This window comes from Budorcas taxicolor, chromosome 4, assembly GCF_023091745.1.
Source record: "Budorcas taxicolor isolate Tak-1 chromosome 4, Takin1.1, whole genome shotgun sequence".
Lineage (NCBI taxonomy): Eukaryota > Metazoa > Chordata > Mammalia > Artiodactyla > Bovidae > Budorcas > Budorcas taxicolor.
This window is the reverse complement of record NC_068913.1, coordinates 49,740,890-49,761,175: the sequence shown is the minus strand read 5'-3', so window position 1 is coordinate 49,761,175 and position 20,286 is coordinate 49,740,890. Positions and strand designations below refer to the sequence as shown.

The window sequence follows — 20,286 nt, the reverse complement described above, 5'->3', positions numbered from 1 at the left end:
GGGGGCGAGGCGCCGTCCAATGACAAAGCCCAGGGGTGGGCGCCGGCCGCCATCTTGTACCGGGCGGCAGGATCTTCACCCGCGTCCTCCGCCCTCGGAGGGGGAGGGGCAGCGGCGGCGGAGGCGAGAAAAGTAGCGAGAGACGCGCCGGGCGGGAGGTGCCAGCAGCGGCCGGCGCCGCGGAGCCAAACACCGGCGGGGACGGCGGCGGCGGGACCCGGCGAGCGCGGGCGGCCCCGAGCGGCCTTCGATGCGGCGCAGCGTGAAGAGGCGGCGGCGCCGGCCCCCGGCGGCCCCGGCCGCGGCCGCCCGGGGCGGCGGCTTTAGGCTGGGAGGAGGGGCCGGTCTGGAGGCGCGGGAGGAGAAGGTGGTGTACTCGCGGTCGCAACTGTCGCTGGCCGACAGCACCAAGGCACTGGGCGACGCCTTCAAGCTGTTCATGCCCCGCAGCACGGAGTTCATGAGCTCGGACGCGGAGCTCTGGAGCTTCCTCTGCAGCCTCAAGCACCAGTTCTCCCCGCACATCCTGCGCAGCAAGGACGTCTACGGCTACTCCTCTTGCCGGGCACTCGTCCCCGAGCCCCCGGGGGGCCCCGCCGCCCGCGGCCCGACGCGCAGGCCGGCCCCGAGCGCGGCGGCCAGGAGGAGGCGCCGCGGAGCCCGGGCGCCAGCCGCTCGCCGGAGGAAGCTGCCGCCCGCCCCGCCGCCGGTCCCCGAGGAGAGCTGCCCGGTCAAGCCCGCGGACCCGGAACCCTGCTTCGGGGGCCGCACCCTGGAGGAGATCTGGAGGGCCGCCACCCCGACGCTGACCACCTTCCCCACCATCCGCGTCGGCGGCGACGTGTGGAGCGAGCGCAGCCTGGCGGCGGCACGGCGTAGAGCGCGCCAAATCCTGCGAGTGAACCTGGAACCCGTGGTGAGGCTCCGCCGCTTCCCGGTGCCCCGGGCATGACGCGCGGACCGCGTCACCCTCCCAGACCGGGACGGAGCTCCCGCCCGGAGGGATGGACAAGTGTCAGTCGAGTGTTTACAGATCCGGCCAGGACCCCGTCCCCTTACGCACTTTACGGGCGAAGAAGTCACCGGATGGTGTTCCCGGGCCCGCGCGGCACCGCCGTCTGGAACTCCGGGGCAGGTGCGCCCTCCACCCCCTCCCAGTGCGGGGCAGCAGAGGAGACCGCGGGACCCGCGGGGGAGGGCCGTTTGCTTCCGTACCCGGGACTGAGACGTCTCCAGGACTCAAGGGGCAGATCCGTTTTCTCCCTTTGGACTCTACCTCACTGGTCTGGAAGTCCTCCGAAGAAGTCGTTATTTTTTCCAAAGGAATTTGGTTTCGTGCTTGTGTAATAAAGCCAGAATCTACTTGCTTTTTACCCCGCCCTATCCCGGCCTCCTTCCCACCCCTTACCCCCATTTTTTTCTTTTCAACTGCCACCTCTCTTTCTGGACGATAGATCGAACCTGTTTTGTGCTGTTGTTGCACCCGTTTGTGCTCAGGGTATTCTGAATCCCACTCGTTTCCTAATTTTAACCGGATTCCAAAGCTTTGACCAAGGATATTTTTCAAACTTATGACTTAATGTTAAGAGTGCAAGGATTTGTATGATTTGAATGCCATGGGCTCAGTGATTACAAACAAAGAGATGCAAAGTACAACTATTTCAACATTTTTGAAGTGTTTCTAAAGATTTTATATTGAGATTTAGTGTTTATATATACTGAGCTCCTAAAGAAAATGGTAGAAACTCATATAAAGTTCTGTTTGGGAAAAGTTGATTTGTTAAAGTCTTTTTGATTAAATAAAAATTAAAGTACCTTGAAACCACATGGCTTGTGATAAAGAAAAAAATGAGTTACAAAGAACTGGTGTTGGTTAAAGAGATGGATGGAATCCTATTGGAAATGGTTTGGCCTCTTTGTACTGGTCTAACATACAAATCCAGGAGAAGTTCAAAGGTAACCTATTTTAAATTGGGAGCCACGTAGGAGAAATGAATGTGTGTAAACCTGGTGATTAAAATGGTAAACAGAATACCCATTAGAGTTCTCAGAACTATTAGCTCTTTAGAGGGGTGGGGGCATTTCTTGGTATCAAATAACTTGTTGAAATTACTCTGGGCAAAATAGATCTTTCTCTATTTTGTGCTGAATAGCAGAAAGTGCCCCGACTAACACCCATCACCTTTATAGACATCGTGACATTTGTCTTTTTTCCTCCACGAGTATCCTTTTTTATCTTAATTCCATTCATAATTATGTTTGCAGTTACCTGTCTTTGTTGACAGCTGAAGACCACAGGAATCCAACGGGCGATTCACACTGAGTACTGACCCTTCTTATACACTTTTATAATAGCGTTTATACCATATGGCCCAGAGTGGAATTCTTGATTATCCAAGTGCCTTTGGTCATTGGTGGCAGCAAGACTTAATGGTTTTTAGCCAGTGGTGCCACAGCCAGATTTTACTGCAATATCTAAAGGGTCAAGTGGTTTTTGTACCACAGTTTTTCAAATTTAAGTAGTCTGCCATGAAACTGCTTACACTGGCTGGAACTTAACATAGGAAGTCCTCAATATTAAGATTTCTCTCTGCTTGGCAGCTTCTTAGGGGAATAGTAAGAGTTGCAATTTCGACTCTTGTGTTCTTAGATTTCAAATGGCATAGCTTTCTGAATTGAATTTTTCAAGTTTAATAGTACATAAGTAGGAGTTTTGTGACTTTAATTTCAGTGTTCTTGTTTTGTAAAAAAGAAATATATATATATATATATTATATACATGACTTGATGCCAGTTTCCCAGTATGCCTCATATTCTCTTATTCACTACTCAGTAATAATGCGTTGTAACAAACACTGTCACATGAGTAAATAAAAATGAATCATTACTTAGATGATGGAGAGTGTTACATTTGATCTCTGTGATAGGAAGCTTATATATATTCTTTTGGTTATTAGCTTCCATTGGCAGTTGTATTGCAGATACATAGGGTTTTCTCCCTTCTCTCACTCCCAAATTGTTCATTTTTTTTAGTTAACTAGCCCCTAAAAAAAACTATGTATTGGTACCACTTACTATTGTATATAGTTTTATAATAATTAAAAAAATAAATTAATGGCCATATTAGAATGTAATTTCAACATACAGCTTATCCAGATAGTTTCCCAGAGGGTTTTGAAATTAAACTTAGCTGGGAGGATAACTGCTCAGCACAAAACTGAAACAACCAATGACATCATGCATTTTATTTTAACTGAGATTCTTAACATTTTTCCCTCCTGCCTTGTTACTTTAGTGCACTTGAACTAGCATAAATGCTTCTTTGAATTATCTGGGCTGTCTGATTTCAGTTTGGATCTGATTGCCCATCTTGAATTCAATATGTTATTTATCTGGTCTGTTTAAAAATCATACCATTTCTAGTTTGTGAAATAGGTGTCAAAAAAGTCTTTATTTTTGCCAAGTGTTCTTTAGCAAAGCCTATGTTACAACTCCTAAAATGTGAAGAAACAACTAATATAGTTGGCTAGTATATTAATTGGAAAGTGAAAATATCTTGTGGTTACATTGGGCAGAATGCGAAAAGAAACTTGGCAAGGTGGCCTTTATGGTGAGACATCCATTTTCTGTCCTCTAAGTCTGTAGTTTAGCATGTATATAGTTTTTAAAAAGATATCTCATGACTTGATTCATTCTCTTATAAGATTATCTTATATGGCACAAGTAGAGGGAGAAGCTAGGAGGAAGTTGATGACCTCGCTATGCTTTTATTTCATTTTTAACTCTTGAGTGCCTAAATGTGGTGACTGTCACCTCAGCTAACCTTTGAATCTTCCTGATGTCATTTTTATCCTCCCTGTCAACCAACAACTTAATTTCCCTTCCTGAAACCAATAATGTCATGATTGTTAAGGGCAAGCTCTGTTGTTGATAGTGCAAAGTGTCGCTGTTGTGGTGCGTATTTATTTTGTCAAAGTTTGAGTACCCTGTTGGACTTGTATAACTAAGCTGGTGGCTGACACCTATTGATTTGCTCCATGCAAATGATAGTACTATAAAACTCTTCAATAAAGAAACATTAAAATTATTTGAATACAAAAAACCTGAGCAATTCTGAACTCAAAGCCTTTTGCTGTTTTAAGGGTTGCCACAGCATTCTTTAAATTGGTGGTTTTTAGTGGACTTATAAACATAATATTTACTTTACTGGTGTGTTTCAAATATTTTTTGATAGCCTGTTATGTCTTAAGTACTTTAGAAGACAATTGTTTGTTAATGGAACTAAATTGTTTCCTTGGACAGTTTGATGTGCATATGATTAAGATTTACAATCTGGTTGTACTCTGCTTTTTAACTTATTAATTGTAAATAAATTTTAGAGAATACACGGTGACTGATTTTTCTAATGATGTTGAAAGTTTTTGAAATGGGATTTTATGTTTTTATGTGAGTTGGAAAGCATCTTGGGATCAATTTTGACTTTTTTTGATGAACTTGAGACTCCTACCAGTCTTGAGATCTGTGTTTTGTGCTGTCTTGAGGCTCTTTTTGACATCACCTCTTAGATGATCTAGTGAATCTCCAGAATAGTATTTCATGGCCAATCTTGTCATTACCAAAATTTGCCAGCAAAAAAAAAAAAAAAAAAAGACTTTAAAGATGCATCAAAATTCAGTTTTGAACCCTGGCCCCCAATCTTCCTGTGGTGGTGATAAAAAGTCTAAGTAAAGCTCACATTGTTCATGGTAGGAAAGAATGTCCGTGTCTCCTTGTGAGTAGCAGCAGTAAACGCTGTTCCACAGAATGAGTAAAGCCAGAATTTTCATTAGTCTGGAAGGTAGGAGTGGCAGGATTCGTAGTACTGCTACGTGGCCTGAAGTTCCTGTCAACAATTAGAAGCAGCACAGTGTAGTAAACTGAATCCCAGTGCCTGGAGTGGAATTATGGTTTCACCTCTCATAATTAGAACTTGAGATAAGTTATGTAAACTATCCATGCTTTAGCTTCCTCAAGTATCATATGTGGTTAGTTTAAAAAAAGGGGGATATTAATGGTGGGCACATAGGAAATTCTTAATAAATGCTATTAATTGGAGATACCTGTGCTGAGAATATAAATGCTGAGAATGATTGATCCCCTGGGAATTTAGCACCCCAAGAGTAGAGTGTGGTCTGGGAAAGCTAAAAGATGGATTGAGATGGTAATTTGTGGGTGAATTAAATTGAAGACAAGAATCTCAAAATATCTTTAGCCTGCTGACAAACTATAAAGCAAGAGTTTGGATTAAGTTGACTTTTTGGGTTGACCAAAAAATTGGTTCAGGATTTTTTCTCTAAGATGTGGAAAACCCTGAATGAGCTTTTTGGCCAACCCAATACAAAACAGATTTTACTGTTGGAGTTTTCTTAGGCTCGCTTAAAATTTGGGGGGTCTCAATGTATGGCAAAACCAATACAGTATTGTAAAGTAAAATAAAGTAAAAATAAAAATAATTAAAAAAAATTGGGGGGGTCTTCTTTAATCATAATGATATCTCTGAAAGATAATTCAGATGCACTGTTACATGTTTTAAACTATCTGAGAATTTATAAAAGTAATAGATTAAAGTTGTTGATCTTAGAACTTGGCAGATTTCCGCTCTAAGTTTTCCCTTGGCATAAGTTCAGGAAGGGTTGCTTAAGAACCGTGTTACTTTGCATGTACAGAACTAAATTAGAATAAACTGTGAAGTTTATAGTTCGGTTGTTCAAGGAAACAAATGAGTATGATATGTTTGAACAGCAAAAAATTATTACTGAAAGTGAAAAAAATCATGTTTGAAATACTGACTCACTCATTTGCAGACTTGGGGTCTACAGCCTGTAGTTTAGTTATAATTCTTTTTCTTGTTGTTGTGTAGTCACTAAGTCCAGTCTGACCCTTTGCAACCCCATGGACTGTAGCCCACCAGGCTCCTATTTTCAAGGGGTTTCCCAGGCAAGAATACTGGACTGGGTCGCCATTCCCTTGTCCCAGGAATCGTCCCAACCCAGGGATCAAACCCAGGTTTCTTGCACTGTGGGCGGATTCTTTACTGACTGAGCCACAAGGGTAGACATAATTCCTCATAGCACAAAGAATAACAGAGCATATTTTAACTTGATGAGAAAGCTGAGGCTTCAGTATCTAAAGCTGACACAAAGAACTGTGTTAGGTGGAAGTTATCTAGTAGTAAGAAGCTCAAAACAGAGCCTGATTGCTGATTTAAGAGCAATGACTTCTCACTGTCTTGGTAAATGTCATGCTAAACCATGATCTGAAACATGATAAACATATCCAGAAACCAACTGGAGGGTAATGATAATAACAACAGCAAACACTATGGCTGACCCAGCAAATTTGAATAAATATTCTGTTGGACTCAAAAGTGGACTTCTGCTTCTAAAAGTATTCATAGAAATGTCACACTGAGATTCTTACAAAAAGTAACTGTTTTATATACACACACACAAAAACACATATATATATATCTGCCAGGATTTTTAAAGTACATATTATTTGTTTAAATGTTTAGTGGCAAGAATATAGAAAAAAAGAGTGCGGCTTAGGGTTCAAAACTCTCAGATTAAATTATTGAGGCATAATACACATACTAAAAAGTGGATGTATGAAAAGTATGAGCTCAGCTTGATACAGTTTCGTAAATTCAATATACTCGGGGAACCAGCACTCAGATTGAAAAAACAAAATCTAGCCAGTACCGTCAGAGGATTCTCCTATGCCCCTTTTAATCACTCACCATCTCCCCTTCAAGAGAATCTTTATTTTGACATCTTACTGCATAGACAACTTTACCTGTTTTTGGACTTTATATACATGGAATTATGTGTCATATGCCTAGCTTCTTTCACTGAAAATTATTTGTGAGATTCCTTCATATTATTGCATGTAGTTCTTAATTATTTATTCTCATTGGTGTGTAAAATTACACTGTGAATATTCTACAAAGATTTTACAACTCTTGATGGGCATTTAGGTAGATTTCAATTTAGGGCAATTATGAATAAAGCTTCAGTGCATGTAAGAGAACATGTCCTTTGGTGAATTTTTTTGTTTTTTCAATATTTGTCTTGGAGTGAGGCTTCCCAGGTGACTCAGTGGAAAAGAATCTGCCTGCCAATACAGGAGATGTAGGAGACACAGTTTCGATCCCTGGCTTGGGAAGATCCCCTGGAGGAGGAAATAGCAACCCACTCCAGTATTCTTGCCTGGGAAATCCCATGAACAGAAGAGCCTGGTGGGCTACAGTCCTTAGGGTTGCAAAGAGTTGGATACAACTTAGGGACTGAGTATACGTGGATGCCCTAGGAGTGAATTTGCTGGGTCACATGCTGTGCAAATAATCAGTTTTGGTAGAGGCTGCCAGTTTTCTAAAGTTGTTGTTCATCACTCAGTCATGTCCAGCTCTTTGGGACCTCATGGACTGCAGCACGCCAGGCCTCCCTGTCCTTCATCATCTCCTGGAGGCTGCTCAAACTCATGTCCATTGAGTCGGTGATGCCATCCAAGCATCTCATTCTCTGTCGTCCGCTTCTCCTCCAGCCTTTGATCTTTCCCAGGATCAGGGTCTTTTCAAATGAGTCAGCTCTTCACATCAGGTGGCCGAAGTATTCTAAAGTGGTTATACCAATTTACACAAACTTTCATAGTAGTATGTGAGTGTCCTAGATACATCACATCCTTGCCTACACTTGGTATCTTTAGTCTTTTTCATTGTAGCCATCCTGGTGGGTAAACACATGTTTTAAAAAATTAAAAGCCATTTTAATCTAAGTGATGTGTACATAATTTTAAAAAAACCGTAAAAAGCACATGAGGACTACAATTATAAACCCCACCTTACCCACAAAACTCCTTTCCTAGACTTTTTTTTTTAAGTCAAAGTTTTGTAGAATTAGCTCATTTTTTTAGGGCAGTTTTAGGTTTACAGGCAAATTCCATAGAAAGTACAGAATTTTGTGCCACTCTCAGTTTCTACAGTTATTAATATCTTGCATTAACAGGAATACATTTATTATAATTGATGGAGGACCCATTTTTTAAATTAAAATTTTTCATCTAGTTTTATTGAGATGTAATTGACCTACAGATGTAATTGACCTATATGTTTAGGGGGTTTCGCTGATAGTTCAGTAGATAAAGAATCCACATGCAAGGCAGGAGACCTCAGTTCAATTCCTGGGTTGGGAAGATCTGCTGGAGAAAGGATAGGCTACCCACTCCAGTATTCTTGGGCTTTCCTTGTGGCTCAGCTCGTAAAGAATCTGCCCACAATGCAGGAGACTTGGGTTCAATCCCTGGGTTGGGAAGATCCCCTGGAGAAGGGAAAGGCTACCCATTCCAGTATTCTGGCCTGGAGAATTCCGTGGACTGTATAGTCCATGGGGTCCCAAAGAGTCAGACATGACTGAGTGACTTTCACTTTCACACTGTACAAGTTTAAGGTGTACAGCAGAATTATTTGATACATACATCATGAAATGATTATCACAGTAAGCTTAGTGAACTTCATAAGTTTATGCATCATCTTATACAGAAACAAAATTAAAAGAATCAGTTCAGTTCACTCGCTCAGTCATATCCAACTCTTTGCAACCCCTTGAATTGCAGCACGCCAGGCCTCCCTGTCCATCACCAACTCCCAGAGTTCACTCAGATTCATGTCCATCAAGTCAGTGATGCCATACAGCCATCTCATCCTCTGTCGTCCCCTTCTCCTCCTGCCCCCAATCCCTCCCAGCATCAATGTCTTTTCCAATGAGTCAACTCTTCACATGAGGTGGCCAAAGTACTGGAGTTTCAGCTTTAGCATCATTCCTTCAAAAGAAATCCCAGGGTTGATCTCCTTCAGAATGGACTGGTTGGATCTCCTTGCAGTCCTAGGGACTCTCAAGAGTCTTCTCCAACACCACAGTTCAAAAGCATCAATTCTTTGGTGCTCAGCTTTCTTCACAGTCCAACTTTCACATCCATACATGACCACAGGAAAAACCATAGCCTTGACTAGACAGACTTTAGTGGGCAAAGTAATGTCTCTGCTTTTGAATGTGCTATCTAGGTTGGTCATAACTTTTCTTCCAAGGAGTAAGCGTCTTTTCATTTCATGGCTGCAGTTACCATCTGCAGTGATTTTGGGGCCCCCCAAAATAAAGTCTGACACTGTTTCCACTGTTTCCCCATCTATTTGCCATGAAATGATGGGACCGGATGCCATGATCTGAGTTTTCTGAATGTTGAGCTTTAAGCCAACTTTTTCACTCTCCTCTTTCACTTTCATCAAGAGGCTTTTTAGTTCCTCTTCATTTTCTGCCATAAGAGTGGTGTCATCTGCATATCTGAGGTTATTGATATTTCTCCCGGCAATCTTCATTCCAGCTTGTGTTTCTTCCAGTCCAGCGTTACTCATGTTGTACTCTGCATAAAAGTTAAATAAGCAGGGTGAGAAGATACAGCCTTGATGTACTCCTTTTCCTATTTGGAACAAGTCTGTTGTTCCATGTCCAGTTCTAGCTGTTGCTTCCTGGCCTGCATACAGATTTCTCAAGAGGCAGGGCAGGTGGTCTGGTATTCCCATCTCTTTCAGAATTTTCCACAGTTTATTGTGATCCACACAGTCAAAGGCTTTGGCATAGTCAATAAAGCAGAAATAGATGTTTTTCTGGAACTCTCTTGCTTTTTCCATGATCCAGCAGATGTTGGCAATTTGATCTCTGGTTCCTCTGCCTTTTCTAAAACCAGCTTGAACACCAGGAAGTTCACGGTTCACGTATTGCTGAAGCCTGGCTTGGAGAATTTTGAGCATTCCTTTACTAGCGTGTGAGATGAGTGCAATTGTGTGGTAGTTTGAGCAGTCTTTGGCCTTGCCTTTCTTTGGAATTGGAACAAAAACTGACCTTTTCCAGTCCTGTGGCCACTGCTGAGTTTTCCACATTTGCTGGCATATTGAGTGCAGCACTTTCACAGCATCATCTTTCAGGCTTTGAAACAGCTCACCTGGAATTCCATCACCTCCACTAGCTTTGTTTGTAGTGATGCTTTCTAAGGCCCAGTTGACTTCACATTCCAGGATGTCTGGCTCTAGATGAGTGATCACACCATCGTGATTATCTGGGTCGTGAAGATCATTTTGTACAGTTCTGTGTATTCTTGCCACCTCTTCTTAATATCTTCTGCTTTTGTTAGGTCCATACCATTTCTGTCCTTTATCGAACCCTTCTTTGCTTGAAATGTTCCCTTGGTATCTCTCATTTTCTTGAAGAGATCTCTAGTCTTTCCCATTCTATTGTTTTCCTCTATTTCTTTGCACTGATTGCTGAAGAAGGCTTTCTTATCTCTTCTTGCTATTCTTTGGAACTCTGCATTCAGATGCTTATATCTTTCCTTTTCTCCTTTGCTTTTCACCTCTCTTCTTTTCACAGCTATTTGTAAGGCCTCCCCAGACAGCCATTTTGCTTTTTTGCATTTCTTTTCCATGGCGATGGTCTTGATCCTTGTCTCCTATACAATGTCATGAACCTCATTCCGTAGTTCATCAGGCACTCTATCTATCAAATCTAGGCCCTTAAATCTATCTCTCACTTCCACTGTATAGTCATAAGGGATTTGATTTAGGTCATACCTGAATGGTCTAGTGGTTTTCCCTACTTTCTTCAATTTGAGTCTGAATTTGGTAATAAAGAGTTCATGATCTGAGCCACAGTCAACTCCTGGTCTGGTTTTTGTTGACTGTATAGAGCTTCTCCATCTTTGGCTGCAAAGAATATAATCAATCTGATTTTGGTGTTGACCATCTGGTGATGTCCATGTGTAGAGTCTTCTCTTGTGTTGTTGGAAGAGGTTGTTTGCTATGACTAGTGCATTTTCTTGGCAAAATTCTATTAGTCTTTCCCCTGCTTCATTCCGCATTCCAAGGCCAAATTTGCCTGTTACTCCAGGTGTTTCTTGACTTCCTACTTTTGCATTCCAGTCCCCTATAATGAAAAGGACATCTTTTTTAGATGTTAGTTCTAAAAGGTCTGTAGGTCTTCATAGAACCGTTTGCCTTCAGCTTCTTTAGCATTACTGGTTGGGGCATAGACTTGGATTGAATGGTGATATTGAATGGTTTGGCTTGGAGACGAACAGAGATCATTCTGTCATTTTTGAGACTGCATCCAAGTACTGCATTTCGGACTCTTTTGTTGACAATGATGGCTACTCCATTTCTTCTGAGGGATTCTGGCCCGCAGTATAGAAAAAACTATTTTTCCTTGTGATGATAACTCTTAGAATTTACTCTCTCAATAACTTTGATATATAATATGCTGCTGCTGCTGCTGCTGCTGCTACGTCGCTTCTGTCATGTCCAACTCTGTGTGACCCCTTAGATGGCAGCCCACCAGGCTCCCCAATACCTGGGATTCTCCAGGCAAGAACACTGGAGTGGGTTGCCATTTCCTTCTCCAATGCATGAAAGTGAAAATGAAAGTGAAGTCACTCAGTCGTGTCTGGCTCTTCCCGACCCCATGGACTGCAGCCTACCAGGCTCCTCCATCCATGGGGTTTTCCAGGCAAGAGTACTGCAGTGGGTGATATATAATATACAGCAGTATTAATTATACTTATCACAGGGTACATTACATCTCAAGTAACTTATAACTTAGAATTAGAAGTTGTAGCTTTTGACTGCCTTTATCCAGTTTTGGCTTCCCATAGCCTACCATAACCACAAACCTGATTCTTTTTTTCTATCAATTTGTTTTATTTTTGCAATATAGTTAACCTATACTATGTTAGTTCCTATTACACAGCAGTGATTTAATATTTCTATACATTTCAAAATGATCACCATAATAAATCTAATAGCCATCTTTCCCCATATAAACATAATTATTGACTCTACTTGCCACACTGTACACTTCATACCTGTGACTTATTTGTTTTACAACTGGAAACTTGTATATCTTAGTCTTCCTTACCTTTTTCTCTCCTTCCCTCACCTCCCACCCTCTAGCAGCTACTTGTTCTCTGTGTCTATAAATCTCTTTCTGCTTTGTTATGTTGATTTATTTGTTTTACTTTTTAGATTTCACAGATAAGGAAAATTGTTTTTGTCTTCCTTTTTAACTCACTTCATTTCCCATAATATCCTCTAGGGTATGTTGTCACAAAAGAAAAGATTAGTTTTTATAGCTGACTAATATTTGATCATATATACACCATAACCTACTTTATGCAATCATCTATTGATGGACACTTAGGCTACTGCCATATCTTGACTATTGTAAATAATGCAACAATGAACATGGGGATACATATATCCTTTCTAGTTAATGTTTTTGCTTTCTTTGGATTAATACTCAAGAGTAGAATGCTGGATCATGTAGTAATTCTGGTTTTAATTTTTTGAGGAGTATCTATATTGTTTTCCATAGCAGCTGCACTATTATATTGCCAGTAACAGTATACCAGGATTCCTTTTACTTCATATCATCACCAGCACTTGTTCTTTTTTATCTTATTGATAATAGTCATTCTGACAATTGTAAGGTGATAGCTCATTGTGGTTTTGGTTTACTTTTCTTTGATGATGAGTCATACTGAGCATCATTCCATGTGCCTGTTGGCCATCTGTGTGTTTTTAGAAAAATGTGTAGTTTCTCTGCCTATTTTAAATTATTTTTTAATGTTGAGTTGCATAAACTCTTTATATATTTGGTATATTGATTCCTCATTATATATAGTTTGCAAATATCTTCTCCCATTCAGTAAGCAGCCTTCTCCTTTTGTTGATAGATCATGACATTCGGTCCCATCACTTCATGGGAAATAGATGGGGAAACAGTGGAAACAGTGGTTGACTTTATTTTTCTGGGCTCCAAAATCACTGTAAATGGTGATTACAGCCATGAAATTGAAAGACGCTTACTCCTTGGAAAGAAAGTTATGACCAACCTAGACAGCATATTGAAAAGCAGAGATGTTACTTTGTCAACAAAGGTCCATCTAGTCAAGGTTATGGTTTTTCCAGTGGTCATGTATGGATGTGAGAGTTGGACTATAAGGAAAGCTGAGCACTGAAGAATTCATGCTTTTGAACTGTGTTGTTGGAGAAGACTCTTGAGAGTCCCTTGGACTGCCAGGAGATCCAACCAGTCCATCCTAAAGGAAATCAGTCCTGAATATTCATTGGAAGGACTGATGCTGAAGCTGAAACTCCAATACTTTGGCCACCTGATGCAAAGAACTGACTCATTTAAAAAGACCCTGATGTTGGGAAAGATTGAGGGCAGGAGGAGAAGGGGATGACAGAGAATGAGATGGTTGGATGGCATCAGCGACTCAATGGACATGGGTTTGGGTGAAGTCCGGGAGTTGGTGGTGGACAGGGAGGCCTGGTGTGCTGCGGTTGGTTCATGGAGTCACAAAGAGTCAGATATGACTGAGCAACTGAACTGAACTGACTGATTCACTATGCAAAATCTTTTTAGTTTGATGTAGTCCCATTTGTTATTTTGCTTTTGTTGCCCTTGCCTTAGGAGACATATTCAAAAAATATTATGAAGACTGATGTCAAAGAGCATACTACCTGTGTTTTCTTCCATAAATTTTATGGCTTCAGGACTTGCATTTAAGTCTTTAAATCATTTGAATTAATTTTGTATATGATGTGAGAAATGGCCTAGTTTGACTCTTTTTCTTGTAAATGTCTAGTTTTTCCAACAGCATTTATTAAAGAAGCTGCCTTTACCTCATTGTATTTTTTTGCCTTTGTCGTAGATTAACTGCCCATTTAAGTGTGGGTTCATTTCTGCACTCTCTATTTTGTTCCATAGAGCTGTGTGTCTGCTTTATTGTTTTGTTTTGTTTTTGCCAGTACCATATTGTTTGATTACTGTAGCTTTGTATTATAGTTCACAATCAGGGAGCATGATACCTCCAGCTTTGTTCTTCTTTCTTGAGATTGTTTTGATCATTCAGAGTCTTTTGTGTTTCCATACAAACTCTGTGAAATATGCCATTGGCATTAATATTTTGATGGGGATTTTATTGAATCTTTAGATTGCTTTGGGTAGTATGGTCATTTTAACAATATTATTTTCCCAATCCATGAATACAGTAGATCCTCCTATCTGTACATCTTCAGTTTCTTTAACCAATGTCTTATAGTTTTCTGAGTAGAGCTGTTTTGCCTCCATAATTAGATTTATTCCTAGGTATTTTGTTCTTTTTGATGTGATTTTAAATGGAATTATTTTCTTAATTTCTTTTTCTGCTAGTTTGTTGTTAGTATATAGAAATGTAACACACTTAATGTATATTAATTTTGTATCCTGCAACTTTGCCAAATCCATTGATGAGCTCTATTAGTTTCTTGGTGGTGTCTTTAGGATTTTCTATGTTAAATCTTATGTCATCTGCAAACAGTGATAGTTTTACTTCTTTCCAAGAAAAGGCAGAGGAACCAGAGATCAATTTGCCAACATCTGTTGGATCATAGAAACAGCAAGGGAATTTCAGAAAAACATCTATTTCTGTTTCATCAACTATGCTGAAGCCTTTCACTGTGTGGATCACAACAAACTGGAAAATTCTGAAAGAGATGGGAATACCAAACCACCTTTCCTGCCTCCTGAGAAACCTGTATGCAGGTTAAGAAGCAACAGTTAGGACCAGACATGGAACAATTTGAATGATTCAAAACTGGGAAAGGAGTACATCAAGGCTGTATATTGTCACCCTGCTTGTTTAACTTATATGCAGAGTATTTCATGTGAAATGCCAGGGTGAATGAATCCCAAGCTGGAATCAAGATTGCTGGGAGAAATATCAATAACCTCAGATATGCAGACAACACCACCCAAAGGCAGAAAGCAAAGAGGAACTAAAGAGCCTCTTGAATGTGAAAGAGAAGAGTGAAAAATCTGGCTAAAAACACAGCATTTAAAAAATGAAGATCATGGCATCTAGTCCCATCACCTCATGGCAAATAGATGGGGAAAAAAATGGAAACAGTGATAGATTTTATTTTCTTGGGCTCCAAAATCACTGTGGACAGTGACTGCAGCCATGAAATTAAAAGGTGCTTGCTCCTTGGAAGAAAAGCTGTAATAAACCTAGACAGTGATATTAAAAAGCAGAGACATCACTTTGCCAACAAAAGTCAGTCTAGTCAAAGCTATGGTTTTTCCAGTAGTCATGTACGGTTGAGAGTGTCGGACCATAAAGAAGGCTGAAGGCCAAAGAACTGATGCTTTCAAAATGTGGTGCTGCAGAAGACTCTTGAGAGTCTCTTGAATGGCAAGGAGATCAAACCAGTCAATCCTAAAGGAAATCCTTCCTATGAATATTCAGGACTGATGCTGAAGTTAAAGCTCTAATACATTGGGCACCTGATGCAAAGAGCCAACTCATCGGAAAAGACCCTGATCCTGGGAAAGATTGAGGGCAGGAGGAGAAGCAGGCAACAGAGGATAAGATGGTTGGATGGCATCATTGACTCAATGGACATGAGTTTGAGCAAACTCCAGGAGATAATGAAGGCTGTGGAGGCTTGGCTTGCGGCAGTCCATGGGGTCACAAAGAGTCAGATATGACTGAACAGTGACACTGACATTTCAGAGGGCAGTCTGCTTTACTCTGTCTACTTATTCAAATGTTACTCTTATCCAGAAACATCACTACAGATGCACCAGAAATAATGTTTAACCAAATATCTGGGCCCTCTGTGGCTTAGCCAAGTTGAAACATAAAATTAACCATCACATTATGTAATTTTAAGCTAGGTACTTAAATCTCTTACATGTTCTATCCTTTTTTTACTTCCTACATTGTCAGGTGTCTCCTTTATCCTTTGTGCATTTTTTATTTCTCCTCCACCTAGTATCAGCTTTGTACTTCTTTCAGGGTTGTTAGTATTTTATTCTTCCTTGCAATCAAGTCTTTTTTTTTAATTGTGCAGAGTTTAATTTTAAAAATTGAAAACCGATAAATGGTTTCTGTTCTTATGACTGTGTAAATAGCATTCAAATCTTAGAATTACTAATCCATGTTTGCAACACTTGTACCTCTTGAATGAGGACATCCTTAGTGTCAAGGTGAAATGAATTCTTTTTCACTATATACTGTCAATGCTTTAAAACATGCCATATTTTCATTGGTTCATTCAGACTAAGACCATCTTGTGGATATTTTTCTTTTTTGGCCTCCAAGCTTTTTTAATAAGAAATTTTTCTATTATCTTGGTCTGTTTCAGTGTCTAAGGTCTGGATTGTGCCAGTGAATGGATAATCTGGAGATGTCCCCACCCCCTATTTTCATAGAAGAATAGTACATTACACTCCAAGTGGCCCCCAGCCTCACTACTGTCATCAATAGGGCTTCAAAAGGGGATCTCTTTATGGCGTTTAATTCATGTCAGTGGTATGAACACCTTGCTTTCAGGTTGAATTTAGCAGATTTTGTTAGTAACTTTTCTTAAAGGTTACTGTTGAGCTTTTGCTTCATGTAAACCAGGACTAAAAACACCTCATGGGGCCGCTACAAGTAAGCGAACTAAAAAGGAACTGTACATGTTTAATTAAATCTAAGACTATGAAATATATCATGTAAGCTTGTTAAAATGTGAAAAATAGCAGTTAACTTCTACATGCCAGTTGCTGGAAAACTGTTTATCTTAAAATCAACAAGACATGTATGTAAAAACATTAACATTAATACCCCCCAGTGTCCCTACTATAGTTGGGATAGTCATTCTCAAGCCAGGTTGCACTTCAAAAACACCTTAGAACACCTGCCTAGTTCCTGTGCAAATATTCAGAAACTCCAGGGACTGGGGAGAAGAGGTCCAAGCACAGTACTTAGGAAACTCTCCAGATGATCCTGTAACTGGAAACTGCTTAAAGATATGCAAGCCTTTATGTTGGAACTTGAAAAGGAAAATCAAGATGTGAAGGCAGTTCTATAATTTTATTCAACAATCACAGTTAATTCTTTTCCACATTAACTGTCTATGGATTTTTAAAAGTGGTGACAGACAGGTATGTAGGTAACCAACGTATAAAGCTTGTTTGGTCAGTCTTCATCCTCATTACTTTTTCTGGAAGACCACATGTGGTTACAGTATGGGACATTCCTTATTCCTTTGGCCCAGTAGAGCTTGGTATCAATGTGCACATCTGGAGTTCCTGTCTCCTTCATGGCAGATTTCTGGATTCCTTTATGTGCCCAAGGGGCCTGCTTCTTGAACCCCACTCCATGGATGCACATGTGAATTTTGGTTGTATATTCTCTAGTCACCACCTTGTTGATGGAGGACCAGCTTCTTCTTTTCACCACCCTCCTCTACAGGAGTCATCTTGCGGGGCCCTGGTTGGGCCCAGTGATTTTCCATCTTATGGATATATTTTTTAAAATTTTCCTTGATTTTCTAACTGCTCTTTGTTTCCTTGCACTCTTTTAATGTTCTCAGATCATGCTATCTATGAAGTCATCTTCTTTTCCTCCTAGAGTTGTCTCATTTCTTCTCTTCTCCTGCCCCATTTTATTACACTGATGATGACAGTCCTGCTTCTTAGCTTTCATCCCGAAGATTTCCTTCGCTGCTGCCCTGATTTGATCCCATGTTTCATGGTAACATGACTACCTGGAAAGATAGGGAGTGTTTAAGATCATGGGCCCTAGAGTCAGACAGATTGCCCAGGCTTAGATCTTAGTTCTACAACTTACCAATAACATAGGTAACTTATCTGGCTCCTTTATAACTCAATGTCTTATTCTATAAGGTAGTAATAGTATATTCTTCATAGGACTGTTGTGTGGTTAAATGGAATAATACATGAGCAAGACTCACCACAGTGCCTGGTAAATGTTAGCTATTATTAGTTATCTTCTTTATTCATTTCTCTTCTCTTCTATCTTTTGCTAGAGTACATCCTCAGTTGACTTCCTAATCATGAATGAATACAAATATTCTGAGGTTTTGTGAATCTGAAATATCTTTATTCTGCTCTCACACTTAATTGACAGTTTTGACAAGTTTAGAATTCTAGGTTGTGATGACTCATTGCCTACATAACCCCAGATTTTAACACTGTTGAAACTATCATATCTACTTTCTACAGTATTTCTGACTCATATTGTCACTTTTACCTTATTTTATTCTTTTGAAATGATTTACTAGGTTCAACTCACACTCAAAGCAAGGGGAAATAGGCCCCACTCTTGGAGAACCTAAGAGAACGTGTGAACATATTTTAAGCCAAGTGCTTATTTTATGCCAGGCACTGTGGTGAGTCTTGCTCATGTATTATTCCGTTTAACCACACGACAATCCTATGAAGAATATACTATTACTACCTTATAGAATAAGAGATTGAGTTATAAAGGAGCCAAATAAGTTACCTATGTTATTGGTAGCCAATAGCTAGTCTGCTTTCTGGTACAAAATTATTTACATTCATCTGACATGCAAAATATCCTCAGCTCATAATGAGCATCCTCAAAGTTCCAGACCTTTATAACATCAGCTCAGTGTCCAGGATGCTTCATCTAAATTAGGTCCAGGTATGAATAAGGCTCCTCAGGTGCATTTTTTTTTAACCTAAAAAAAATTTTTTTTTGACCCTGCTGCAGTGCATGTGGGATCTTAGTTCCCAGACCAGGGATCAAATCCACACTCCCTGCACTGGAAGGGCCAAGTCTTAACCACTGGACCACCAGGGAAGTTCCCTCAGGGGCAATTTCTTAAGCATAGGTCCTTGAGTACACTTCCTCTCAATCCAAATACTGCAACTTAAAGGTACAACCAACACAGGCATAGACTAATCAGAATAGTCATTGCTTTTCAAAAGGAAGCGAAGAGGTACTCAAAGGTCACTGATCCATAGCAAATCTGAAATTCAGCTGGACACAGGTTGACTCTTCCTTCATTGGAATGCAAAGCCTGAGAATCCTTTTCCATAGCTCCAGCTCTACCCTCTGGGCTATTGACTTCATCCTTGGAGTCATTTTTCCTTTTTTGTGGAGGGTAGCCTATATCTGCAGCTGCATAGCTGTCTCAGTCTACTAATTGTAGTAATTTGTGGCTGCAAAGCACTCTTTCACTGTGCTGTCTCCATGCTTTTAAGGAAGCTCTTCTCTATGCTGGGCTTCTGCTAAGACTCATGAGTAACAACATTCTTCTCCACTACCAGTTATATAGTAACATACAGTTTACTTCGCTTTATGAAAGTATGCTTATATTGCAGAATATTTGGATTCTCTAAGACTCTAATTCCTTTAGGAGACTTTCCTGACATCTTTTCTCAAATGTCATCTGTTCAATTCTGTTCTTAATAATTTTGGCTTTGATAAGGGCTGTATCATTAGTGTTATCTGTACTAATAAAATATGAAACTATATTTCAGTGGTATTCACTAAAATGCAAGTAGTATCAGTCAGAAGTGCATTCAGCTACAAAGAAACAGAAAGCCTGCCACCAGCAACTGAAACAAAGAGAGGGATGTTCTTGGCACACTTGGGTTTGTCTGCTTCTCTCCATTTTCCTCATCTCCCAGCCCCAGCAGCAGTGAGAATCTGATTAGTCTGTAGGTCTCCAGCAGGTATGAATATAGACTGTCTCACTGGATAACCTTTGTGCTGTGCTGTGACTAGAATAAGAGGGTTAGTTCTGACAGAAGCATCTGGTTTGTGGAGCCATAGAGCAGTGTCTGTGCACCTCTTTTGAAAGGGGCAGGATACATTTCAAGCACTCAGGGGGCTTAACTGCTCCTCGAAGGCTGAGGTGTTTTTGGTCATCTTCATCCATTTACCAAACTAACATAAATTTTATCGTAAAGAAACTGAGGTTTGTGTGTCCTTTGCAGACTGGAATTCTTGTCCTAGTTTTGAGTATTTTTCCAATAATTTGTGGATTTCCTAAAAATATTAGGAGTTGGACCTTAGAATCTCAGCACTTCGTGGTTCTGATGGGGGTGGGAGTGGGAGAGTCAGATCGTACTCTGAGAAATTCTGCCTTAGAAAGTTGTATCCCTTTAGATTTTCAAAGCACTGTATGCAACCTGGTTAGCAAAGCTCTGGAAAATGTTTATAAGTATAAATTTAGTGCTTTTTTTGAGATCTGAATCTTAGTCTCCACCTTTTCATTACCTCTCAATGTTTTTTCCCTTCAGATCTTTACTTCCTTTGCATTATTCCATTAGGCATTTGACCAAACTTATCAAATAAAGTTTTCCTTAAATTGAATATGAACATTTGGAAGAGCACTGA

The 20,286-nt window shown here is 40.3% G+C and overlaps 1 protein-coding gene across 1 annotated transcript; it reads left to right on the top strand.

Annotated features, from left to right (window-relative positions):
* The first annotated feature begins 250 nt into the window (after positions 1–250).
* CCDC71L (coiled-coil domain containing 71 like) lies at positions 251–952 on the top strand. Its single transcript, XM_052638559.1, has one exon. It carries the CDS (start codon positions 251–253, stop codon positions 950–952), a length of 702 nt encoding a protein of 233 aa, XP_052494519.1.
* The last annotated feature ends 19,334 nt before the right edge of the window (positions 953–20,286 follow it).

What these genes read in the sequence shown, in the direction of transcription:
- CCDC71L (XM_052638559.1), top strand. Translation starts at nt 251, where the DNA reads ATGCGGCGCAGCGTGAAGAGGCGGCGGCGCCGGCCCCCGGCGGCCCCG.